Genomic DNA, 27,761 nt, shown 5'->3' on the forward strand with positions numbered 1-27,761 from the left:
TCAATTTATCTCCCTTTTTGTGTACAACCATGGCCTGTGTCCTGCAAATCTTCAGAACAAACGTCAATCCGTCAAAATTGAGGCTAACTGCAAACTGTCTTCCATTAATAAGTGTATGTTGAGGAGGTTTTTTTGTTGACATGATTGTTATTTGAACTAATGAATCTATTGAGAAGTCATTCACATTCCTGACCCCTAAACAGATTACCTAAAATCAACCAAGACATCTTGTTTTTAACTGTTTAACAGTTGTTGCTTACATTGACTTAGTATGTACACTAAACACACCCACCCACTAGAACTTGCATATTTTACAGACCCACCCTTCCTTGTCCCCTCTTTTAGTAGTATGGTGCTCAATTTCATTTTCAACAGCATTATATTTTATAGACGAATATTATATTAGTATACGGTAGTGTCACCTATATTCGTGGATATAAGACTATTCAAACGGAATGCGGTAAAACTAATAAATAGCCATTTGATTTTTATGTCGATAATGTTACCTTAGAACTTCATTAAAATAATACAAGTTAGTTTGATTCTTTCCGTTTCATAGTTTCTTTGATATGACCTACATTTCTAGTGTAAACAAATCGGCATTGGATGCCAAGTACGTCACCTATTTTCGTGGGAAAAGTTCGTTCTAAAAATAACACAAGAAGAACACAGAGTATGGAAGCCCAGTGGTGAGCATAAAATTGTAATTTTATACAATAATATTTTTGTACGTGTTCAGTTCAGTAAAAATAAAAACATTGTTTTTAAAGACTAAGTATTTAATTTTAATTCTTTGGAGACTGATAACCTTACAAAAATAAAAAATGGAAACACCAAAAAAATTTAAAAAAAAATTTTAACTTTTAAAAAAATATTAAAATTATAAGTAACAAAATAAAATCAAAAGTTGCTAATAACAATTATTTTTACTTACCATTAATTAAAAAAAATGTGCTTAAAGATACAGTTCAGTCAATTTTTTCCTTTGGAATCATGATTTAATTTCTTTCCACAGAAGATAAAGTTCATATTTATAAAATCAAGCAAATGTTCACAACTCAAAAGTGTTCCAACTGTTAATAAAAAACTGGCAACAGTAAATGTCTTTAAATATAAATAACTGGAAACAGTCAAACAATTATCAAATGTATATCGTTATCATTATTCTTCAGTTTCTTTCTGTTTGCAGGGTAAGCCATGGCATGGGCAGTAAAATTTATCTGACCTGCGTAGGACGGAGACATCACAGCAAAATTTAAGATGAGTCCAATGATCACATTGTAGAAATTCACATTTGGCCCATTGTGTGAATACAATGGAGATGCAATCCTGTAACTCCTGTGGCTGCCACATGTTACAAACACAACACAATGTGTTATCATCATCTTGATCATCTTCATCTGTAATTGAACCGTCAGAAACAACTATTTTTTGTAGTCCTGATGGACCTGGCTGTTGTGAATCTTGTTGATTCTTCTTTAATTTCTTGTTTGTGGTTATTGAACTGGAAGAAGATGATGAACCATTTTGTTTTCGTTTAGTTGTTGTTTTCTTAGCATTTTGGTTAATGTTATGTTTTGTTGATTTATTGTTTGTTTTAGACTTGGTCCTTGACTTTGACTGTGCAATGTACTCCTTTATTTCTTGACGTGTCTCTGGTTCTGTAATTGCCTTTCCTGCTACTATCTTGTAGATGGAACGTCTTTCCTGTTTTGGTGGATTTTTCTTGGACAAATTTGTTGATTTTGCAGTGAAGAAAGTTGTATTTTCATCTGGTTTTTCGTCAGTAATTTTTTCAGCTACATAAATCTGAATGTTTTCATTTTCCTGGTTTGATAATAAAGGTTCTGTGTCTGCATTGATCTCTGAATCAGACATTAAATTAACTGGTTCAGTTGTTTCATTTTCAATGGCAGGGACATCATCAACTTTGGTATTTTCCTCTGATTGGCTCTGTCTATGAATAGCATCAGAAATAGAAAACAAGGACTGATCTATAGCATCTTTATCTAACGGGTAAATACCAGATTTACGGAAAGCAGACTGCAAATTTGAAGGAGAAAGAGCAGAATTGTAAGATTTGCAGGCAATAGAGCATAAGTTGTATTTGTTAATTACTGCTGAATGGGTACGTTGGAATTTATGACATTCTGAACTGTAGATTCTTGCGAAAGGCCCAAAACAACCAACATCCATGGGCTGAAGAACATGGCTGGTGTGAGGAGGCAAAACATACAAGATAATTTTTTTCTCTACTGCCCAATCAATGATATCTGGTGTTATGTGAGTCCTGTGACCATCATACAGAAGAAGAATATGTTTGTCCTGCATACCAGTGACGTATTTAATGAAATGATTTTCCAGGTAGGACTGAAATATCTCTGAATTGGACCATCCAGTTTCACTGACAGACCCATCAGCACCAGGTGTGGCCCCTTCTAACAACTCCTGTCTCATACGTTTACCAGCGAAAATAAAATATGGTGGAATTTGATGTCCTAAGGCATTACCACATCCCATTACAGTTGTTGTTTGACCTTTTTCTGAAGACAAGGTAGAGGGTACATACTCTGCAGAGGCCACAACATTTGGTGGTTTATAGTTTGGTTGTAAACCCTTCTCATCAACATTATATATACTCTGTGGCTTGTCTTTTAGCTGATATTTTTCCATTATACGGTTAAGTTCATCAAAGTACCTGTAAATTGATGCCCTTGAGGTTGACTTTGCTCTAAGTTCTGAGATGGTTTTAGGTCTCCATACCTTTAGTTCAGGCCATCTACCCATGAAGCTGTAAAACCATCTCAATGACAGCTGCTTGTCGTCTTTTGTCTTTATACCCAAGTGAACAGCATACTCAGATCCAAGATCCACCACTTCAGCTCTGGTGTATGCATATCCTACTGCACCCATTTCTTTTATGTGCTTAACCAATCTTGCCTCCTGTTCACAGTCAAACACTGGTGGTGGTCCAGACTTTACGTTGTCTATAGAGATGTGGCCCAATACACGGTCTCTTAGTGTCTGTTCAGGAAGACAATACTTTCTTGCAGCCTTGGCAACACTAAGCTTCTTGTCAGTAACATCCAGATAAGCATTAGTCAGTTTTGTTGGTGAATACGACTTGTATTTCTGCCTTTTAAGTTGAACCTGTAAAATATTAAAAAAATAACACTAATAATTTTGTGATACACAAAACTTTTAACAAAACAAACAAATACACAATAAAATAAAATTGTGTATACAAATCCTCTATACTACCCAGTAATCAACGTAAGTTGAACTTAATTTACAAGAACTGTGCTCAATAACTCTTTTGAAGTTCATTTGATAAACCAAAATTCATCTTTTATCGCTAAAATACATCAAAAACATATAAGATTATGACACTGATTGCGTTCCATAGATTTTTTTTGCTGACAGGGAATCTCCTTGTTAGTCACGTGATATTGTTCATTGGAAAGTAGAGTAACCAGACGACACTTGGATTTTGGATAATAACTTTGGAATAAAGGTATCGAGGTCGATGGAAATTAGTCAAATTAGGAAATAAGTAAAATCAGCCATTTTGCTAATTAAATGAATAAGTAATAAGTCTTACCTTGCTTGAAACGACGAGATTCATTTTGTATGTTGACGTTGTAGGGATATCCTATAGCAATCAAAACATGCGAATGATGACGTCATAACAATATCACGCATGCGAAATATTTGGGATTTCCGGAAGTCCACGAACTTATGTATCCACGAAATTATGTGACTAGACTGTACCATACAGTAGTCCAAATAATTATGACATCTTGAAAGGCTATTTTAACTTTTTTCTGTGATGCTTTCCTACGACTAATTATGACGTCTTAAAAGGCTATTTAAATTTTTTCTCTGTGACGCCTTCCTACGTTACACGTCACAGAAAAAATTTAAATAGCCTTTCAAGAGGTCATAATTATTTGGACTAACTGAACAGAAAACATCAGCTTTATGAGCTTTTATATTATCTTATTGAAACAAAACATTTAAGACAAAACAAGCATACAAAATGCACAGGAACTACATAATGAAAGCAAATCATTACATGAAGCATCCATATACAATATTATAATATGACGTGCTTCTTTCGCTTTTTAAACAATAGCGTGATATATCTATACTTAACGCAGACTCAGAGATGTACATATTAATGGCTGTTACTATTTACCCCCCAAGTAAATCCACATGTATCGTAACCTATGTGCAAACACTTTGTGGATTTCGTTGTGTTCAAATTGAAATTGAAAAATAAACTACAGAACTGTTTTCCCTATTCTAATGCATAACAAAATGAATTTAAAATGCATAAGATCTTAAAAAAAGTATAAAATCAGAATAAAATAAATTTCCACGAAATTTCATGAATAATCTTGGCGCATTAAAGTCATGTCAAACCATGCATCATACAAATGAAAACTCTCAAGCTGAAGATTATTCCGTTACGTGTATGTTCTAAATTCCAATAATCTCGCATTAAAATGGAGTTTTGAGGTAGATGTTGTTTCTAAAACTGCAACTAAAAAAAAAGAAGAAAAAATAAAAAACCTACTAACATTATAATTTTTAGGAAATGCAACCCTCATATTTTTGTATGGGCTTTCACAATGTGCAATTCTTGTATATTTCTTTTCTGTAGGCATCCAACAATTTCAGTACATCCAGCAGAAGATATAAAGCCAAATTCTTTGCTACAGCTGATGAAGCCATACAAGATATAACAGATGGATCAAAACTATTGGTTGGAGGTTTGTTAACTTTATTGTTGTTAATTTTCAAATACAAATAAATGTGAAAAGTATGTCTAGCAATCACATGTGATTTCTTTTTCATTTTCCAAAATTGTAAGTACAATATAGATGTCTATTGTGGTTGTTGGGTTGTTCTCTGTAACAAAAACATAAGGCTGATATCTTGTAGTTCTGAATGGTTCATATTAAACTAAAAATTATTATCTTTTAGGGATGTATTGTTCCATAAGGTATGATTTTCATATACATACTTTTGTAACAAAGATTACCCTATTATTGTTTGCACCTTATCCTAGGGTATTGGCCTGTACAAGTAATGTTTGTTTGCCTGTTGATGTAAGTTGATTTCTAAAATAGTAGCAAAAGTATGTTTCCAAATAAATAAAAATTTGGCTTCACTATATTATAGTACAATATATAAAAGGGGTGTAGGTTTGCACATTTTGCGATCCTAGAGTATCTTATATGAAATACTTTTGCTCATTGTTGAAGGACATACTATTAATGTGTAGTTGTATATGTCCTTATCTTTGGTTGATAGTTGTCTCATTGGCAATCATACCACATCTCCTCATTTTATATCTACCAAAACAAGCAATAGAATTGATCAAACCATATTACCGTCATCACTTTGTTCATTGACAGATTACTATTGGCAAACTACTGGAACCAGATTCAGTGAGGACACAACATTTTCCTGTTTGTAACCTAAAAAATCCTGGCTTAATGAACCTATAATTCTTTTGCAAGAAACCGTAAACACAAACATATTTTTTTGGCTCAAGAAAGGATGAGGATGAAGCATATTTTGTTTATACATGTCAGATTATTAGGAAATTTATTTACCCGGTACTGTATTATTTTCGGAAAAAGGCTATTGTATGATGATCAAGATTTGAATGATGGCATTGAAGTCATATCTTTGTAGATTAATTAGGTGTTTTCAGCTGAAGCACATAACTCAGTTCACAAAAACAAATCCTCAAAGTAAGAAACTGTGTATATTTTTAGTCATATGTGTATTACTATGTTCTGTAGATAATTATCAAATTAATAACATAACTATTGTGTTTATTTTTAAACAGGATTTGGTTTGTGTGGAATACCTGAAAACCTAATTCAAGCCTTACTGAAAACAAAGGCGAAAGATTTAACAATTGTCAGTAACAATGCTGGTGTGGACGATTTTGGTCTTGGATTATTACTTCAACAGAAACAGGTATCTACCATTGATATGACCATAAAGTAACTAGATACAAGAAGATGTGGTATGAGTGCCAATGAGACAACTCTCCATCCTAGTCACTATATGTAAAAGTAAAGCATTATAGGTCAAAGTACGGCCTTCAACACAGAGCCTTGGCTCACACCTAACAGCAAACTATAAAGGGCCCCAAAAATGATTAGTGTAAAACCATTCAAACAGGAAAACCAATGGTCTAATCTATATAAAAAACGAGAAACGAGAAACACTTATGAACCACATCAACAAACGACAACCACTGAACATCAGTTTCCTACCGGTTTTTGGTAGGGTTTGAATAATAATAATAATGTAAATATAACTGATAGCATCTTCTGTAAAAATTGAACAATGAAGGTACAGTTATGGAATATGATATGTGACATTTTTAGTTTATGAACTTTTAAATAAGACAGAAAAATCAATTATTATTAGTAATTGTAAATAGTTATTAGTAATTTTTCTCTGGTTGTAGAAATAGATTGTAAATGTGATGATTGAATATTTTAAGCACCTGAAAACTTTATCTAAGAATTTTTCATTGAAACAGATTTTCAAAGTATTTGTTTATGTTACTTTTAAAAGGGAGACTAATTATTTAAAAAAGACTGTCTTTGTATTGCTTAATTATTTTTCAGGTCAAGCGGATGATATCATCATATGTAGGGGAAAATGCAGAATTTGAACGTCAGTATTTGTCAGGTGAATTAGAAGTGGAGCTAACACCGCAGGTATTTGTGTTTTGAAAAAAAAATAACAAGGTTACATTTGATGTTGTATGTTAGCAGTCTCATTAACTTGTATTCCACAAGATGTGTAATTTAAGTAAATGAGACATCAACCATACAACACATTTTTTCCATCCATCTTTCCTTCCATTTGTCCATCCATCCATTTGTCAAACATATTTTCGTCACACTTTTATCAGGTACTACTTAACTTAATGTCTTTAAAGTTGTGATGTGAGTACTTTTTGTCTCCTACTTCCTGTTTGTAGATACTTTGAATCTTCAATATGTTGAATGAACTTAGTATTTTTGTCACACATTTCTGCAGTATACTGAACAAAATATTATGACTCCATATTTGGTCAGCAGTTAAAAAGTAATGACTTGTAACATGTGAGAGCTTTTCAGATCTATCAGACACCCAAGTCCTATTTCTGATAATTCAAATTATAAGTGGGGATATACTGGTACTTAACACAACAATGTGCACAACTGCTGGTTTCATGTTAAATATTGATGATAATAAACACATTTATTCCTAACTTTTTGTATTACCGTAGATCATTTACACTTTAGGGTACATTGGCAGAGAGAATAAGAGCTGGCGGAGCAGGTATCCCAGCATTCTTCACACCTACTGGTTATGGAACTTTAATACAGAAAGGTGGCGCTCCAATTAAATATAACAGTGATAAATCAATAGCCATTGCTAGTCAACCAAGGGAGGTAAGTCATCTGATTTTTTATGTACTTTTTACAATAAATTTAAACATGGAAAGGCTTTGCAGAATCCCATTTAAATCATTAAAATGGATCATATTCTAAAAGTAAAATTTCTAGGTTTTTAAACACTAATATAAATATGCTGGAATCAGTTGTTTATTTTCATGCTTTTAAACCAGTTTTGACCAGTTGCATACATTTTTATACGCCCGTTTACGGGACGTATTATGGTATACCTCTGTCCGTCCCTCTGTCCGTCGTCAACATGTCGGACATTAACTCAAAAATGCTTTAAACAATTTGCATAAAACTTTGGTGAATTGTTTATATCTATTGACGTGAGCTCCCTTTCGTTTTTTATAAATTTTAGGTTTTACGTTTCCGAGTTATGGGGTTTTATTCATTAAAAAAAGGGGGATTTTCCAGTTTTCGGACAATAAGTCAAGAATGCTTTCACCAACTTGCAAGAAATTGTGGTGAATTGTTTATATCTATTAACATGAGCTCCCTTTCGATTTTTATTAATTTTAGATTTTACGTTTCCGAGTTACATGGTTTTATTCATAAAAAAAGGGGGGATTTTCCAGTTTTCGGACAAAAATACTAAAAAATGCTTTCAGCAATTCTTATGAAACTTTGGTGAATTGTTTATATGTATTGATGTAAGCTCCCTTTAGAATTTTATAAATTTTACATTTTACATTTCTGAGTTATGGGGTTTATTCATTAAAAAAAGGGGTGATTTTCCAGTTTTCGAACAATAACTCAAAAATGCTGTCACCAATTCTCATGAAACTTTGGTGAATTGTTTATATCTATTGATGTAAGCTCCCTTTTTATTTTCATAAATTTCTAATATGACATTGAGAATTGATTGAACTTTATTTGTTTATAGTCTGACAACAGATTTACTAAGTATTGCACATCAGCAAGAAATCTTTAATTGAATATAAATTCAATTCATATAATAATTTCTAGTTCTTTGACTACATTTATTCAGAAACCTATAATTTGTCAAATATTTACTTACAATCCAAATTCAGACCTGAATCAAGCTTGAATATTGTGTCCATTTTTGCCCCAACTGTTCAGGGTTGGACCTGTGCGGGCGTATCTAGCTGCATTCAGCGAAGCAGTTTATTGATTAACCAGTGCTGAAGACCATATACTAAGTGTCCTATAGTTTACATCTTCATCCTTTGGTCCCCCATAGATAGGCAATGGTACTGCATCTCCTTATTTTTATACACACATTTATATAACTATGGTATTTTATTTCCGACCAAATCCATTTGTTATATAACTCAGAGTTTTATCAAATCTGTGAGAATCTTTTATCCTGTTATTTGTGATGATTATCATACATCGTATTATAACCATATATAAGGATGATGAAGTCTGCCCATCCATTCATCCTTCTGCCTCAATTTCTTATTTCTAACCGCTCCTGAATTTCAGAATTTTATAAAAACTTTCACAGAATTTACTCATGTGAGGTTCCTATGGAACCATTTGTACATTTTTTTGGCCTAAATGGCTGCTGCAAATAATGCATTAGATTTGGTTTCCAAACAATTATTTTCATAATTTAATCTCTGTTGATGTTTGAATTTCCAAACCTTAGGTCATTAAAATAATGTAGGTTCTGGACTTGCATGAAAAGTATATTAATTGGCAATACTTTAGTACCTTCAAAAATGGACAGCACTGGTATTTAATGTCATAATATTTCTTCAGCGGTTAATAATGTAATACATAAAAAGGATGAATAACCAAACATTTGGACAGCATAAGAGCCACACCAACCACCAACACCCTACTCCTTAGAGTATAGGGTATATTGGTTCCTTGCAAGGTCAACATGTTTGTCAGACAGGGTTCACCTGACCTTGAACTCATTTCATGGATAAGTGATCAAGGTTAAAGTTACACGATAAGGTCTTTTTCTCAGATACTGTAAGCAGTAGATCAACTATGTTTGGTGTATGAATGATTGTAAGGTGTACATGTCAGTCTGGCAGGTTTCATCTGACCTTGACCTCATTTTCACAGTTTATTGGTCAATGCTAATTTTTGTGTTTTTGTCTGTTTTATAATACTATAAACAATAGGTCAACTATGTTTGGTGTATGGAATGATTGTAACATAAACATGTCTGTCTGGCAGGTATCATCTGTCCTTGACCTCATTTTAATGGTTCATTGGTCAGTAGTTATGTCCTTTTCTAAGCTACTAGAAGCAATAGGTAAACTATACTTGGTGTATGGAATGTTGTAAGGTGTACATGTCAGCCTGGTTCATTTGACCTTGACCTCATTTCATGGTTCATTGGTCAATATTAAGTTTTCCTGGTTTGGGTCATAAAGAGATGAGGATGATAACATTAAACAAAAATTAAATGTATAGTAAAAATTAAATAGTCCATGTTTTGAAAGATGAGAAAGAAGTATAAATAATTAGGAAAGACAGAAGAAAAAGGTTTAGAAAAATAAGCTACTTGCATATCATCATTACTTGACAGATATATTAATACAAATAGTAAGCAGCATTGTTGTATATAGATGGTACATTTATGCAGGTTATATGCATATAAGACCAATTGATAATTGTCTTGGTTTTAACATCTGTTACACCTCAGTATCTATATGTATGCAAATCATATGTACCTATTATATTATGGTCTTATCATAGTTAAATATGTTGATGTTTGTCTAGTTTGTCCAAAGTTGGAATTCTTACAAGAATTTATATTCTTACAAGGATGAATCAATATAATATCTCTAGTAGCTTTGGTCCTTTCTGTGATAAAACAGTATTTTTTTCTAAACCAGCAACTACTATAAGTTTATTATATGGCAATAGGATGGAGAAATTGGGACATTTTTAACTGAATTTCCAAAGGAAAATATCTGTTATTAATTTGGTGATGTACTGTGGGTGGCTGGGCCAAACAGTCTCCATGCAATAACTTGAAAACGCTTTGACGAAATCTTTTCAAATTTAGATATGTTGTTTCCTGTGACTAAAAGAAGGTCAAGTTTAATTTTCACGATTTTAGCTTTTATTGTTGTTGAGTTTAGACCTTTAAGTAACGAAAAGTGATACTTAGAGCAATGGCCATTATGTAACTTGAAAAGGCTTAGATGAAAATCTTGTGATACTTTGAAGAAACAAGACAACAACCGTTTGAAAGTGGGTTTCTGGAAAGTTATTGGAGTGACCACAAGATTCTATGCTTTCATATTAAATTAGGTTATAACCTCATAAACATATTTCTCGCTGTGTTGAAGACCCATTGGTGGCCTTCGTCTGTTTCCTGCTCTTTGGTCGAGTTGTTGTCTCTTTGACACTTTCCCCATTTCCATTCTAAATTTTATTATTCTTTCATTATTGACTTCATGATTTCTGCATTCCCACTCCTGCTGAACAAATGTGTGTGAACTTACTCTCTTTAATTCCAATATTATGTCCCTTAATACTAATATGATAAATAGGAGATCAAGATTGATTTTGCACTTTCCATTTCTGAACCCTACAAAAATTAATTTATTTATTTACTTGATCCTGTTTTGGGGTCCAGATTTGCAAATATCATTTTCATGAAGAAAAATCCAGTTTGCTGTTAATCTGACAGCCTCTTGTTTTCTCTAAAATGGGAGATTGACGTCAATGCATGGTGACTAGGCCTCACAGGGAGATTGACCTCCCTGCCAGGTTACTGGGCCTCAGAGGGAAATTTCACAAATATTAAAATATGTTGGGAGGCTCCCACCAATATTTCAAGAGTTTAAACAAAGAAACTAAAAATGTCTTTAAAAGAGGAAACGTTTGATGGGGGGAAGATTTAAGGGTTTTGTAAGGTGCAGAGAGTGTTACACTTTCCTCACATTAACCTTTGATTAAATTACCCCTCACTAACTAGACTAGCCTCATGTTTATGATGTAACTTTGTCTCGCCTTGACAGAGTCAAAAAGCGAGACTTAAGTATGCTGTATCCGATGGTGTTGTTGGCGGTGGAGGCTGCCAACAATGTTTTAGTTGGTGATTAGGTGAGTTTAAAGGGAACCACTACTGATAGGTCAATGATATTTCGTATGCTGTTGTATTAGCATTGGAACATCTCATTTCAATGGAATTTTTTTGGCCCCACCCCCTCAGTCATGGTCAATTGACTATGAAACTTTTTCTAGCTTAACATGTATTAGTTTGTGATTAGGTTAGTTTAAGTGGAACCACTAGTGGTTGGTCAATGACATTTTGTATATAGATGCATAAGCATTGGCTCATCTCATTTCCATGGAGATCATTTGGCTCTGTCCCCACAGTCATGGTCTATTGACTTTGAATGTTTTGCATAGTTTACATGGTAAAGTTTGTGATTAGATCAGTTTAAGAGGAACCACTAATGTTAAGTCAATGATAGTATTAGCATTTGCAAGTCTTCTTTTCCATGAGATTATTTGGCCCAACCACCTCTCAAGGTTCATTGACTTTGAAACTTTTACATTGTTTTACAAGTTAAAGTTTGTGTTTAGGATAGTGTTTAGGGAGCCACTTATGATAAGTCAATGGTATTTGGTATGCTGTTTAATAAGTGTTGGCATTTCTCATTTCCATTGAGATTATTTGGTCCTGCACTTTAAGTCATGGTTCATTGTTTTGCATAGTTTATATGTTTAAATATTGCCAGTTGGATTCAAAATTTGCATTATACTATCAAAATTACAAAAAGACGAGACATATCTCTGTGTCAACAGTTTATTTTTCAAAATAAAGATGTTCCATTTATCAAACATCCATTATGGACCACCAGGTGTATGATTGGCATACATTATTCCACTATTGGAAGCCAAACGTCAGGTCATCTTTCAAAATTATGTTTTAATTTGTATAAACTACTGTGGATTCATTTATTTTCTTGGGTACCAATTTTTGTGAATTGAGGAAAAATTGTATTTTCGTGATTATCTAATTGGATGGATTTGCCAATTTCTGCATGCAAGCTTATAGAAAATATACATATTTCGTTGAACATTTAAATTTGTGGTTCACAGATACCCATGAATTCCAGGAAAATGTGTATCCCATGAAAATAATGAATCCATATTTATATTATTAAATACCTTCTAAAATCAAAATGCATGTGGCAAGTGTAATTTTATAGCAAAGGCCAACTGTCTTCCAAATTAGCAGCCTTGGAGTATGTATCTATTTATGATTGAAAGGTTTTTAAATATGACATGCATTCCAGGATCATCTCTATTAACAAGAGATAATAATGTTATTTATATTATCAATCTATATATGCAAATGACCGGGGATTTAATCTACTTGGATTTAAAATAAAGATTTAGAAATTATTTGTTTTAGGACATTTTGAGTATTTTTCCTTGAAGAGTATATGAAAAGAATATTTATTTTGTTATACCTGGCTAACCACAAATGGTTGAAAACTAGAGGACAAAGTCATTGAAACACTTGAGTACACATTAACTATTTATCTTTAATATCTTAGCAGATGTAATATTCTGTACTTGATAGACTTGTTAAGAGCCAATTCACTGATAAAAATGACACCTTCAATTACATGTACATTTTGATATATATATACAGTAGTAGCAGGTTTTGATTGACAAAAAGATAAAAAATATTGTAGCAATTACTGTAGTAAAACACGTAATAAATATCTTTGAGGCAAAAAAAAAACAATAAGTGACTTCCCCAGTTGTAGGCCTCCAGATATTTGTATGCATTTATATTTAGACTATTACTACACTTTGTATTGTTGTAATATGATTAAAAGGTGATGTAGAGGGGAATAATAAAATGTTTTATAATATAAATGAACAAATATTAAAAATTACTGATCTTGTATTATACACAAGGGTATATGTAATGATTGTTTAGGATTTAAAAAAATAAAAGTAAATGTAATTAGTGGCAAGTTGTGTATGTGTAATGGTATTTACATTTAACAAGGGGATAAAGTTCAGGATTATCTACTATGTAAATATGATTTCTATGTGATTTAATTATCTGTTTGGTGTAACAAAAACATATATTGTATTAAAAAATGTATACCAGTTAAAACTTGATTTTTAATTATATTATCTGGTAATCTATGACATACCCCTTAGCATGGCCTTTATTACATGAGGTCTTACTTGAGTCATTGGAGTGTGACCAGTAACAAGGTTGTACTAGATCACAGTCATTTCTATTTTCATTTTATAAATTGTGTGCAACATAAATTTATGGATATAGATTGATCAGAAACTTTGATAAAAGTTGGCATATCAATAACTGCAACAGGTGTTGGTGAAGTTATACTTTGTGATAAAACTTTTTACCTGAGTTTTAATGCAAATTTACCTTTTGGATGTGATTCACACTATAGGACTATATATATTGTCTGTCTAGAGGGAAAAACTACTTCTTTTCGATTAATTGAATATATTTTGAAGCCTTGATGTCAACTTGACTTGAAGAATTAGTCAGGAAGAACATTATAAGTGAAGACAAGTGAAATTTTTAATTTTGATGCGACTATGAATACTATTGATATTTAAATTAGGTGATGTCTTTTTTGAATTCGGCGTCAGTTTAAATTCATTTAACAAATATTATTTTATGTGGCTCATTTAGTGCGTTTAAGGATTTTAGAAAGAGCATTTAGTGACATTATCATTCAATATGGTAAAGGATAGGTTACAAGAGATGCAGGAAAAGAGGGAAGAATATGAAAAACAGAGTAAAAAGAAAAAGAAAAAGGAGAAGAGTGAGGACAATGGAGATATGAATGTGTTTATAGACAAAGTTAACATGGTGGAAAACCAGTTAGAAGAACTCAAAAAAGATGTTGCTCAAATTAAAAAGACTCAAAGTAATTTATACTGTTCTCCGTTCGTTACTACTGCTAATTTACAGGATATGGAAAGTAAGGCAGATTCAATTATATCTAGTTCTAGTAAAATACGAAAAGACATTGAACTTATAGCTGCAGAAAACTTTCCAAAATCACAAAAAGATTCTTTACTTAATACAAGTACTCAAGAACGTGTTCATACCTCACAGGTTGAAAGACTGCAATATGAATTGAGAGAAGCAATGAACGATTTTAGAACAAGTCAAGCTGATTATGTAGAGAAAACTAGAGCAAGGTTCCGGAGACAAATGGAAATTGTCAAAGACAGTGGTGAAATAAATGGAAATGAGCAAGGTGATAATTTTCAAAACCAAGCCCTGTTTACAGGGAATATTATATTAGAAATGCAACAAGCAAAGGGAGAATTGCAGATGATTGATGAACGAGAGCAAGAACTACAACATTTAGAAAGTCAAATTCATGAAGTTAATAAACTATTTAAGGAAATGCATGTGTTAGTAGAGGAACAGGGTGAAATGGTTGATAATATCGAAAAGAATATAGAACAGGCTGTTGATGATGTTGAAAAAGGGAAAGGACAATTAACTGAGGCTGAAAAAAATCAAAAGAAAGCACGAAAAAAGAAAATTTGTTGTGTTTCTATTGTAGCAGTTATTTTAATTATTGTTATTATAATAGTGGTTATAATGATTATGCAGAATACAGAATAAAAGGAGATCGGAAAAAATTATTTGAAGTGCTTGGTGTGTGAATTTGCTTAATGTGTAAATGTGAGAAAGCTTCAGAACATTGCAGATATACTATTGAACTAATGTTCAAATTCTGGTTTTTATATTGTTTAATGAGGGTCATATAGAATGTGCCAATACTCATCAAGTGTTAAAACTCAAGGCATTATTTCATATCATGCTTGTGCAACTCATTAAATTTTAAACCTTTAACAACTTTGTTTATTGTACTTCATGTACTTGGAAAGAACAAGGAACTTGTTTTGTCAATGAAAGGTCAAATGATGTCATAAGTAAACAGTTAGATTAATGATAATATCCTACTTGGGAACACAAACAGTTTCTTCCTGACAAGCCTTATAGTAAAACTTCCTTTGTATAAGTTTTGGCTTTTAGTATCAGTTTCTTGGGTAAAGTTAACGAGGGTTAGATAAAGGAGTTTCTCTAATTCTTCGTCAATTTATCCCTTTCTGCACCCATTGTATATAAAAAATTTAATCAACGTGTGGTTCGTTTGATCTCAGTTCTCCAATGGTTAAAATCCGATTATGACGTCGAATTTTCTTGCTTTCCTCTGAATTTCCTATTGTGACGGCATGAAAAAAGGCGACCATGTCTGATGACGTCACATAGAAAGAACACATCTTTTTGCAGATCATTCGAAAAGAAGGAATAAATTTGCCTGCGTATTGTTTGAAAATCATTAGAGAAACAGATTCCACCACCAAATCTCGTGTAATACGATATTTATCCACTCTTGACAGTTAAATTTTAAATATTTAAAACGCTTGGCGAGCCTCGTGTTTTAAATTTGAAAATTTAACTGTCTCGAGTGGATAAATATCGTATCACACTCGATGCAGTGGTAGAATCTATATAAATCCGTTTCCGTTACTTTTGATAGAAAGTTAAAAAACAACAAACTATATATATATATATATTTAATTAAATAATTTCATCGAATGTCATGGTTCATAGGTGAAAGGAAGGAATTAACTGAAACTACACACAGTTTAAAGTGTTAGTTTAAAGTTTACTATATAGAAATTAAGGCACATTTGGGAAAAATAAAATGAAAAAATATTAAACAATTGAAAATAAATATTACTGAAATTGACATGGTGGTAAATTTGTTTGTTTTGATTAAATTTCAAGTTTATATTCTATGTAGTTGCAACCAAAGTAAAGTGGAGTTTAGGCCATTGGCTCTTCTATTTAAACTGCAGGTGTCAAGGTATTGACTGTGCAGTTTGGGCCTTTGACTCTGCTGTTTAGGCCTTTGACTTTGCTGTTTAGACCACAGGCATCAAGGTTTTGACTGTGCTATTTAGGCCTTTGACTGTGCTGTTAAGACTACAGGCTTCAAGGTTTGACTGTGCTGTTTAGACCCCAGGCATCAAGTTTTTGACTGTATGGTTAAGGCCCCTTTTGTTTTAATGCTCATTTTAGGCTTTTCAAACTCTTGGTGTTGTTTACTGGATTCCTGTTGTTCCTGATACATGTGTTGTGTACATCGATACCATACCTGTGTATTAGCTTTTATATAAATTAAGATTTTATATTGAGATTGGTATGCATCATCCTGTTATATTTCCTTCTTGGCAACCTACTTTTTACAGTCAAAAAATGTCAAAACATTATTAAGAGAAAAATATTTCTGAATACGATTCTATCAGCTGTTCATTGAATCAGAATAACTGTTTAACTTACTTAATTCATAATGCATGACAATGCAGTGAAAGTATCAGCTTCCTATCTGAAGTCTTTGGCAGGGCAAAGCATGGATAACTATAATTTTAAGATAAATAACTTCAAGAGAAATAATTCAAATGCTTGTCAACTTGAATGAAACTCAAACTTGTTTGTAACGATCCTGATACAAAATGTAAGATAAAAAATCGACCCAAGTCCAGCAGCAAGTACATAAACATGATAAAGACATGAAGATAATTATTGTATTAAAGAAAGACAGAAGGATGGAATAAGTGACATTGATAAAATTCATCTCTGAAATAGAAAATAACATTTAATAAAGTTTGTGCGTATGAAGCACTTTCCTTGATTTACCTTCTGAGTAAATCAGGAATGGGAATGCTCAAACTTAAAAAAGTGAAAGCCATGGATGTATAAATATGTAGAAACCGATTCTGTTAACATTTTGGATATAGTTTCTAAAACTGTTCGTAAAAACCGTTCTCATGGTCGTAGAAAAAATCGCAATCAAAGAAAATTTCGGACCAATCATACCAATATTTCGGACCTAATTTCTATTTCAAAAAACAACGGCAGACATTATCTGTTAACAAAGCTCTGTTCATTACCGGTTAATAAGTTAAATAAAATTTTAGAGGATTGCAACACAATTTCATATAGCAGTCCTAAGTATGAAATCGTTCAAATTATAATGGCATATTGTTATTCTAAACTGTTTCCCAAAATTGATCGCCCTGAAGATCATAAAAAACAGTTTATTAAAATAAAGTATGTCAATAAAGGTTTTGATTTTGTAAATATTGCCGGTATTTTTAACGACCATTCTGTTAAAGAACAAATTCCGGGATATTTTGATAATACTGAGCTCCCTCTTATTTGTTATATTTACAAGAAATCTACCCGGAAATTTGTGTTTAATTATAGCCAATTGTGTAAAGATGTTAATATCAGTGAAAATACACCTACTTCATGTAATTGCAGTAATTCCGAATACATTTATGGACCCATTTCCCATGTTATAACAGGAGATCTTAACATCGTTCAAGACCGAGAGTTAAAATCATTCCTCAGTAAAGGACCTAAATATCGTCCCCCGTCAATTATTAATTGGAATGAGTGTCGTAATATCATCCACGACTCACTCCATACTTACTGTTTGAAATGGATAAAACGGGAAAAAGCTGAAAAAAAATCTTTGGACTCTTTTTTTAAATCAGTAATGAACATAGTTGATATACGTATTCAACATTTTAAAGAACATTTTACTCTTAACAATAACCACAATAAACCTATTTCTCGTATCAAACATAAACTAAAAGAACTAGCCAAGGAATTTGTTTTTGTCCCGGTCGATAAAGCTGCTAATAATATTATTATTGTTTGACGTAAATTTTACATTGAGGTTCTGAAAAAAGAAATCACCAATTCACCAACATTCCAACTGACTCCATTTTCAGAAAACGACATCTGTAACAAACATAAACTTTTAGCTACCGCTTTACAAGCAGAACCAAATACAATGAAAGTCCCAACTATGTATTGGCTTCCGAAGCTACACAAAACACCTTACAAATATAGATTCATTTCGTCTTCAAGCCATTGTTCCACTACTAAATTGTCTATTCTTCTTACCAGTACACTTGGTACAATCAAAAACCTGATAATAAATTGTTCAAATAAGGCCTTCAAAAATAGTGGAATTAATTACTTTTGGAGTGTCAAGAACTCGTTGGAAGTACTTGATAAATTGCATGCATATATTGGTGATTTTGAATCTGTTCAAAGTTTTGATTTTTCTACCCTATATACCACATTGCCTCACATTCTCATTAAGAAAAAATTCACACACCTAATTAAATGGGCATTTAAAAAGTCAGAATGTGAATATATATGTTCAAACTCTTTTAGGTCATTTTTTAGTAGCAATAAACAAAAAAACTATGTCAATTGGACATGCTTTGATACTATATATGCCCTTGAATTTTTACTAGATAACATTTTTGTTCGCTTTGGAGATTCCGTATATCGTCAGGTTATCGGAATTCCAATGGGGACTAACTGTGCACCACTTATTGCGGACCTTTTTTTGTATTGCTATGAGTTACAATTTATGACAAAAATCAGTAAAGACCCATCGAAACAACATCTGATACACAAATTTAATAATACTTTTAGATATTTGGATGATATTTTGGCTCTCAATAATGACGACTTCAGTATGTATACTAAAGAAATTTATCCTGTTGAACTTACTTTAAATAAAGCTAATACTAACAATGACCACTGCCCTTTCCTCGATCTTGATATCTATATCATTAACGGAAAGCTTAATACTAAAATATATGATAAAAGAGATGATTTTTCATTTCCTATCGTTAATTATCCATTTTTAGATGGTGACGTTCCCTTGTCACCATCTTACGGTGTTTATATATCTCAACTTGTACGATTCGCTCGTGTATGTAACAATGTTTTAGATTTTAACGAGAGAAATGTATGTATTACTGAAAAATTATTACACCAGGGTTTTCGATATCACAAACTAGTCAAAACATTTACTAAATTTTATCATCGGTATAAGGACATCATTCGTAAATATAGCTCAACATGCAGACTTCTTATACGTTCAGGTATTTCACATCCAATTTTTTATGGAAATATTCTTTATAAAGCACAAAAATGTCAGTATTCACCTCTGAAACTAACAAAACCTTTAAATAGACTTATTAAGAAGGGATATAGTTACGATACTGTTGTCAGGTCATTAAAGATTGCATATTTTGGCGTTGATATTGATTCACTTATAAGGTCTTTGCATCTGTACTAAACACATTTATTTAAAAACCAGTTGTTGGCATGACACGGGTTATGTTCTTCTCATATATGTTATGATGGTATGATACTAAACCCCTAACGGGAAGGATTGTGCCTGATATTCATATGATGAAGACATAATCTTTCAATCAGTTTAATTGAAGTCTGGAGCTGGCATGTCAGTTAACTGCTAGTAGTCTGTTGTTATTTATGTATTATTGTCATTTTGTTTATTTTCTTTGGTTACATCTTCTGACATCAGACTCGGACTTCTCTTGAACTGAATTTTAATGTGCGTATTGTTATGCGTTTACTTTTCTACATTGGCTAGAGGTATAGGGGGAGGGTTGAGATCTCATAAACATGTTAAACCCCGCCGCATTTTTGCGCCTGTCCCAAGTCAGGAGCCTCTAGCCTTTGTTAGTCTTGTATTATTTTTAATTTTAGTTTCTTGTGTACAATTTGGAGTTTAGTATGACGTTCATTATCACTGAACTAGTATATATATTTGTTTAGGGGCCAGCTGAAGGACGCCTCCGGGTGCGGGAATTTCTCGCTGCATTGAAGACCTGTTGGTGGCCTTCTGCTGTTGTCTGTTCTGTGGTCGGGTTGTTGTCTCTTTGACACATTCCCCATTTCCATTCTCAATTTTACCTTAGGAGCTTTATCACCAAAAGGAACCTAGAAAAAATAGCCAAATTCAGCCAAGGTCAACTTTGTCTGATGTTTATCATTACTTATGATGATTTCATTTGTCACATCAAATAACTCATGCTGTTTGATGTTAATTATTTGTCCATCTGTTATATAATGGAAATCAATATATTTGACCAGATATTTATTCAAAATGTTGAAGTTTATACCAGTAAGGAGTAAGGAGTACATAAGACAGACATTGAAATTTGCTTATGCATATAATGAAGGGGATAATTATTTATTGAACACAATGAGAATTAAGTAAACAAATTACAGTGTATTCTGTATGATAAATTTGTTATATAAGTAAAACATCCCCATGGTTGACTGGGGTATTGAAATATGGTCACCTGTCAGGACTTCTCCCATTTGGCAGTAAAAAAAACATGCTAAAGCAAGGTGTCTGTTTGGCTGTACCAGATGTACAGTAAGACCTAGTTTGAATGGGAATGTAAAATCAGATACCTTGTAAAGGGAGAGAACCACATTATCTTCATGTTAAAGTACCCTTACATGTAACAACTCATTGAGGGATCAATAGGAGGCCTGCATGTAACTTTTATTGTTGCAAAGCAAAATGTCTGCCCCCATCTAACATCACCTATTTTCCAGTTGCAATCTAAACTTTCTGCCCTTCATCTCAGTCTACCTTTTGTCCATAACTTACCAATTAGATTTATAGTTAATTTGTTCTCATCCTGAATATGTATGAACTAATATCACAACAACAATCATTATAAACAAAGCATAAGCAAAAAAATCTCAAACAAATTTCTTTTTACTTTGGAAAGTTGAACGAACATTTGCAGACTTTTCACCCATATATCATCCAATGCCTGATTCCATAGTTGGAATGATACTATTAAAAAAATGAATAAAGCATGATAGACATTTCTGCTTATATCAGTTTGTTAATCCTGAACTCCTTGAAACCAGCTGTACAGAATTCCACTAAACTTGCATTGATTGTTCTACAGAACATGAAGTTGTGCACCAGCTATTTTGATATATTTTTTTTATCAATATTAAAATAAGAAGATGTGGTATGATTGCCAATGAGACAACTCTCCACCAGAGACCAAATGATGTAGAAGTTGACAACTATAGGTCACTGTACGACCTTTTACAATGAGCAAAACTCATACTGCATAGCAAGCCATATCAGGGAACCCCCATTCTTATTATACTTAATGGTGGCCATTTCTGTATCAGTAGGTGACACTCGTCTTATTTGGAAGATTTGTACACATTGATGTACCATGGACACTCAGTATAAATGACTACTTTGATATTGTAGGACTGTGCATAAACATGTGTTAAGCCTATGAAATATATTGAATAAGCACAATGATTTATGAAAGTATTTGTGTGGTTTTATGAGGATGTGACTTTATATTTTGGTCAGTTATTGCTAAGGTAGTCAACAAAATAAGTAAGGACTTACTGGGTACATATGGTAACATTTATCAGTAAGTATTTGGTACACATTAATTCAAAGGAGGAATAGTACTAGTGCTATGTAATACAACTGTTACATAGTATTGCTTGATAACAATGAGATAAAGATAATGAATGGCTATTTATATGGTAATTTAGTTTTCTTGTCTTATTACTGAGTCACAAGCTTCCCTTTAATGATTTTTATTGGGTTTCTAATGTCTGTTTAACTTTATATTTGTATGAGATCTGGGTACATCCACAAAACTGTTTAATTTTCTGAATTGATGTTTCTCAGAAGTTAAGTCATTTATTAGTGTTTTCTGAATCTCATGACCTGCTGCAAAAACTTTTGCAGAGTTGTACGGTATGTAAAGGCCATGTGAGATAATCAAACCATTTTAAAATTCAAACAGAAAAAAATGTTGTTAAGAAGACAAGATAGATGTGCAGCTTACAAAATAATAAAAAAAAACCACAAAGCAGAGAGCTAGTTCTATTAATATGATTTATAATGATTCAATTATTGCACACCTTACATTCCAGGTAACACCCACCACCAACAAAATAAATGTCATAAATTCAGATGAACTGCACTTAGTGTTAGTGATACACATTGTGCTTAAACTTTTAATTTTTAAATGGGGTGAATATTGAAACCCTATGATTGGTCTATACAGAAACACGTCTATAGATATGATTAAATGAATGGAGTGAAAACCGCAACAAAAGTTGATACAAATGCTATGATCTCATAATTGTAAATGAAAGGATTATGAACATCACAGGGTATTTGTACTTGTCTTAGGGCATAGTCTTCCTCATGAAGATTAAATCAAAGGCTAAAAAGCCAGATTAAGCTGCTAGGCGTTTTATAGCTTACTATACGTTATAGGTTTTGCTCATTGTTGAAGGCTGTACAGTGCCCTATAGTTGTCTAAATTCTTGTCCTTTGCTCTCTGGTGGATAGCTGTCTCATTGGCAGTCATACCTCATCTCCTTATTGTTATAAAAGGTATTTCTGACCATTAGAGTACATTCTGTAAGTTATCAATTGAAGAAAAATTGTACAAAACAATATAACATGACTTCAACAGAACTCTATCACTGTCTTGTTTAATATTAAAAATTATAAAGATTTAGCTGGATGAAATGGAAACTGCCAACAAGCTCTTCTATCGCAAGGCAAATCTTGCACCAAAGTTCAGAATCCTTTTTGTGATTTTTTTTTTTACCATCAACACCTCACCAGGGGCCTCTATTATAAGGTCACATTTACTCTGTTGATAGGATGGGGATCAAAGAGGTGGATTACTGTTGCAAAAAATATTGTTATGATTAACATGGCTGTTGAACTCAAAACTTTTAAATGCCTATTTGGTCATTAAAAGTTATGTAGTATAAAGTTTGTAGATATACAAATGTATCTAAAATTTTGTGTAAAGTTGCTGATTTATGCATGTATGTACAGGTGTGATGACAAAAAGTATTCTACAATAAAAACATTTTGTATTTATTCAAAGGTGAAAACTTTAATATTGTCATCATTCCTTCTTGAAAATTAAATGAAAAATCTGCTGTTTTTTAAATAGAGACATTTTTAGCTACACTTGAAAGAAAATATAACTTTAAGTAATTTATATATCAATACACATTCAAAAAACTTATTTTGTTACAGGTTCGAGATTTTAATGGATTTCAGTATATAATGGAAGAGGCCATCACAGGAGATTTTGGTCTGATCAAAGCATGGAAAGCTGATAAGGCAGGGAATCTAACTTTCAGGTGTCTATTCAGTTGTCAAAGTTCTAAATTAATCTTCATATACAGTTATTTATATTAACCAAGTTTCCGTTATTGCAGAAAATATTGAACATTTCTGATACTTCACTTTTGAGTTATTCAGTTTTATATATTAATATAATTTATATCACAGTCTGTCATTAAGTAAATAATCCACATATATAACATGGTAATTGTTGTTTTTATTGAAACACCTGTAATATATTCTTTGAAAGGTAGTTAATCAGTTTTTGTGAATAAGAAATTGATTAAATGTTAACAATATCAACTTTAATCAAAATACAAAAAATGAACAGGTTCTTGGTTCTTTAAATATCTTTTAGGCATATACTCAAACCTGTTAAACTAAAAAAATAGTAAAAGAAGATGAAAGAAAAATAAGCTAATTCAGCTTTGACTTGTGGTGGCTTCTTTTCAGTTTTTAAGAATTATAAAAATTTCGTAAAAAGGATTTTTTCCCCTAACGATGACTTAAACCATGTTTTTTTAAATAACCAAATCAAAAAGATCATCTCCCTAGTACCAGGTAAATTATTATATAAATAAATAGTATTAGCATCATTTCAAAGTCTGTCGTCAATAATCAGAAATCAAAAATGACTGGAACATATTATGAGTTATATGGTTTGCTACTGACCCCCTACGGATCCATAGAGGGTTAGTAAAATCCATAGGGGGTGAGGCCGAAGGCAGAATCTCCTATGGATTTTACTAACCCTCTATGGATCCGTACGGGATCAGCAGTGAACCATATAACGGATTTATCACACACTGGACTTTTCCGGCCATGTTTTGCTTCAAATTAAACAATGAAATACAATAACATTTATAGATGACATCACTAGTAATAGTAGACGTGACATCATGAAACCCATAGTAAATCTACTGACCCCATACAGATCCATAGGGGTCACCAATCAAAACGTCACTATTAACTGAGGAGGTGCATAAAATCTCGTGCAAATTACAAGTCATAGTTCAGTTTGTTCTATCAAACAAATAAACATTCCAATTTTATACAACTGTTGCAGACTGGATTTATTGTGGTATAATATTGTTGTCCATCAACCCCTCCTCTGTCATTGTAAGCTAGAGAATGCTTTGATCTAATTTTATGAAACTTGTATGAAATCTTTATCATATCTGGCGCATTGGGCACAGCTGTTTACCTGTTGTTGATTTTATGTTTTCCATGTATTACTTTAATATATATCTGAAAAAAGAATTTAAAGTAAGATGCATTTTTTTTAGGAAAACAGCAAGAAATTTTAATCCTCCAATGTGTAAGGCAGCTAAGATAACAATAGCAGAGGTAGAGGAGATTGTCCCATGTGGTGCTATAGCTCCAGAAGATGTCCATGTACCACATGCCTTTGTACAAAGAGTCATCAAAGGGCCAAAATATGAGAAAAGAATAGAGGTAGATAATTTGAATCATCATATTCAAATGTTTGGGTTTAAGTTTTGGTAAATCCAGAAAATCAATTCCAACACGCCAAATTTATAAAGGATCGTTTTCATTTCCTTATGCAACAAAATTAAGAAAATTTAGTTGCATTCAAATGTAATTCTTGATGGTAGAGATGTGTTGAGCTAATTCCAACATGTACATTTATTATCAAAATTAATGCACCAAATTAACATATAAAGCAAAATATCCAATTACATTAATTGGAAGAGATGATGAGGGAAATTTTGATCTCCCTAGGAGAAGACATGTCTTTTTGTTAAGGGAATGTCACCCCTAATAAGGAGAGATCAACAGATATGGGGCAATATGCGCAATTGTTTCTCCATAGGCGGTAATGGTAACCTTTTCTTCTGTAGCTCAGTCCATATCGTAAACTTGGATATGTATGATGGCTCGTTTCAAAGCTGAGACATTTTTCACATATGTGGTTAAATTTTCGGGGTACGAAGTGTGATTCATTTTTCCGTAAATTAGCATACCCCGAAAATCTTTTCGTGATGCGGCTGTTCATGGTAAAAAGTCCCTTTTTTCACACAATAATTTCTTTGAAAATTTAATACTTTGAATACACATAGTTTTTACACATTTATTCTATGGTCCTATACTTTCCAGATCAACACAAATGGTTAAGCTCAGTCACTTGTTAAAAATAGAAACATGTCCAATATCACTACACAGAGATCTTTTGTTTACACACAACTTTTGTGTTCCTCAATTGGAAGCGCATTAGGGATATTAACCCATATGACCGGTTACGCAACAGATTTTTTACACAATAAGATAAATTTTATTTCCAATAGAGGACCCATTATGGGCATAATCAGTATAGTGATTTTTTTTTTTATATTAAACAATTGCAATACAGACAATACACAAGAAAAACAACTCAAACATGATATATAAATTGAGTTAATAATATATATATGATCTAACTACATTCTAATAACATAGGAAGCAACAAAAAACTGTTTAACAGATGAGTATTCTTATTTTCACTTCAGTTTTACCCACAAAAAGAACAGAAAGTAAATAGACTGAAATTTCTTCAATTATTTTCAGAGATTGAAAATTCGTAAAGAAAAAGGAAGCACCACACATGCTACAGATCCAGCATCACTTATGAGAGAAAGAATAATAAGGAGGGCAGCACTAGAATTCCATGATGGTATCTATGGTATGTTCATTCATGTAACCTTTTTTACAATATTTCTGCAAAGGTGAAAAGATGATCAAAGAATGAAAATAAGAGACATGTATAATTCATGTTGTGGTTCTTTGTATATGTTTGTACGTGAAAAATTCTTGCCGTGTCACTGTTAATGTGTACGTTGTTTTGATGAATGAAAATATGAATGTGTTCATTGTCAGTGGTATACAGTTATTATTCTTATATTCAAACATATAATTAATGTCAGTTTTTCAACTGTTTAATTGGTAGAAATAAACAGTGATTATATATTAGTTAATGTAAATTGTAAACCAATAAATTTTTAAGAGTGATTTATTTATGTGGTTTTCATGAGTAGAAAAATAACATGAATATAAATTGTCACAATTATGTTAAACTTAGATCTTCTATTTCATGAATTAATGTAAACAATTGCAAAAATGAATTGCAGGGAAGTCATTTGAAAAGGCTAAGCACAAAAAAAAAAGGTATAAACAAAAAATATATTGGTTTACCAATAATTTCGACTTAGTTCTGCAGATTAAAGGTTATGTTTCTTTTCTCCACAGCAAACCTTGGTATTGGTATGCCTATGTTAGCCAGTAATTATATAACACCTGGAATGACAGTACATTTACAGAGTGAAAATGGAATTCTGGGGCTGGTAACTAGTTTATTTAAACCAAAAAATAGGAATGCAGTGTATTTATGAGTTTATTAATCTACTGGTACAAAATCTCTTTGCATGGCCTTTTTGGTTTTTATGCATCATCATCTGAGATGAAGACTTCAGTTAAGAGAATTTAACTTTTTTCGAATTATGACCTTTGTGGGATGCAGGGGCGGATCCAGCCATTTTTAAAAGGGAAAGGGGGGGGGGGGGGGGGGGGGGTCAACCATATGTCCCCATTCAAAAGCATTGATCGTAAAAAAAAAGGGGGGGGGGGGTGTTTGTAGGGCAACATCTCAGATGAGATGTAGCCAAGAAACATTCTAGAGTTAATCTGTTTATCAATGTTTTCTACTCAACATCAATGACATAGGCTACTGATGTCACATTCTCTTTCTCTAGACTGTCAAAAACTCGTATCGCTTGAGTAGCATTATATGAAAAAGTATCACAAAATAAAATCAAAGCAAAATTTTAGAAAAAGCGATAATTCCTGTTATCCTTAATTAATTATTCAAGTAAATGTTGTCTTCTTCCCTAGGGTCTATTTCCAAGATAAGGAGATGCTAATCCAGATCTAATTAATGTTATATTTTCTTCCTTAGGGTCCATTTCCAGCACAAGGAGAGGCAGATCCAGACCTTATTAATGCTGGTAAAGAAACAGTAACAAATATTCCTGGTAGTTCTTTCTTTTCCAGTGATGAATCTTTTGCAATGATCAGAGGGTAGGTTATTGTAATGATTTTGTGGCTATACAATTCAGAGCTTTGAAGATGAAGCATTTCAGTTTTTGTTACTCATCTTAAGATTTATGTATTTTATAACAAACACTATTCTTTATTGTCAAAACCAAATTTTGTAAATGTTGCTTAAAATACAAAGACAGAAAGCCAAAGTGCA

The 27,761-nt window shown here is 32.3% G+C and overlaps 2 protein-coding genes across 2 annotated transcripts in view; both read left to right on the plus strand.

The window, feature by feature from the left end:
• The window catches only part of LOC127737996 (succinyl-CoA:3-ketoacid coenzyme A transferase 1, mitochondrial-like), a 35,976-nt gene continuing 8,215 nt past the window's right edge, over positions 1 to 27,761 (plus strand). Inside the window, exons 1-10 of the mRNA XM_052249020.1 lie at positions 1 to 113; positions 4,667 to 4,775; positions 5,864 to 5,997; positions 6,660 to 6,752; positions 7,326 to 7,475; positions 23,426 to 23,532; positions 24,802 to 24,970; positions 26,081 to 26,195; positions 26,759 to 26,853; positions 27,465 to 27,586. Coding sequence (XP_052104980.1) covers positions 30 to 113; positions 4,667 to 4,775; positions 5,864 to 5,997; positions 6,660 to 6,752; positions 7,326 to 7,475; positions 23,426 to 23,532; positions 24,802 to 24,970; positions 26,081 to 26,195; positions 26,759 to 26,853; positions 27,465 to 27,586 — 1,178 coding nt within the window. The 5' untranslated portion in view covers positions 1 to 29. The remainder of the gene's footprint in view (positions 114 to 4,666; positions 4,776 to 5,863; positions 5,998 to 6,659; positions 6,753 to 7,325; positions 7,476 to 23,425; positions 23,533 to 24,801; positions 24,971 to 26,080; positions 26,196 to 26,758; positions 26,854 to 27,464; positions 27,587 to 27,761) is intronic.
• LOC127739023 (syntaxin-like) lies at positions 13,632 to 15,303 on the plus strand. The gene has a single exon (XM_052250617.1). It carries the CDS (start codon positions 14,167 to 14,169, stop codon positions 15,067 to 15,069), a length of 903 nt encoding a protein of 300 aa, XP_052106577.1. The 5' UTR covers positions 13,632 to 14,166; the 3' UTR covers positions 15,070 to 15,303.

The sequence above is a fragment of the Mytilus californianus genome, unplaced genomic scaffold (genome assembly GCF_021869535.1).
Source record: "Mytilus californianus isolate M0D057914Y unplaced genomic scaffold, xbMytCali1.0.p SCAF_1, whole genome shotgun sequence".
Classification (NCBI taxonomy): Eukaryota; Metazoa; Mollusca; class Bivalvia; order Mytilida; family Mytilidae; genus Mytilus; species Mytilus californianus.

What these genes read in the sequence shown, in the direction of transcription:
- LOC127739023 (XM_052250617.1), top strand. Translation starts at nt 14,167, where the DNA reads ATGGTAAAGGATAGGTTACAAGAGATGCAGGAAAAGAGGGAAGAATAT.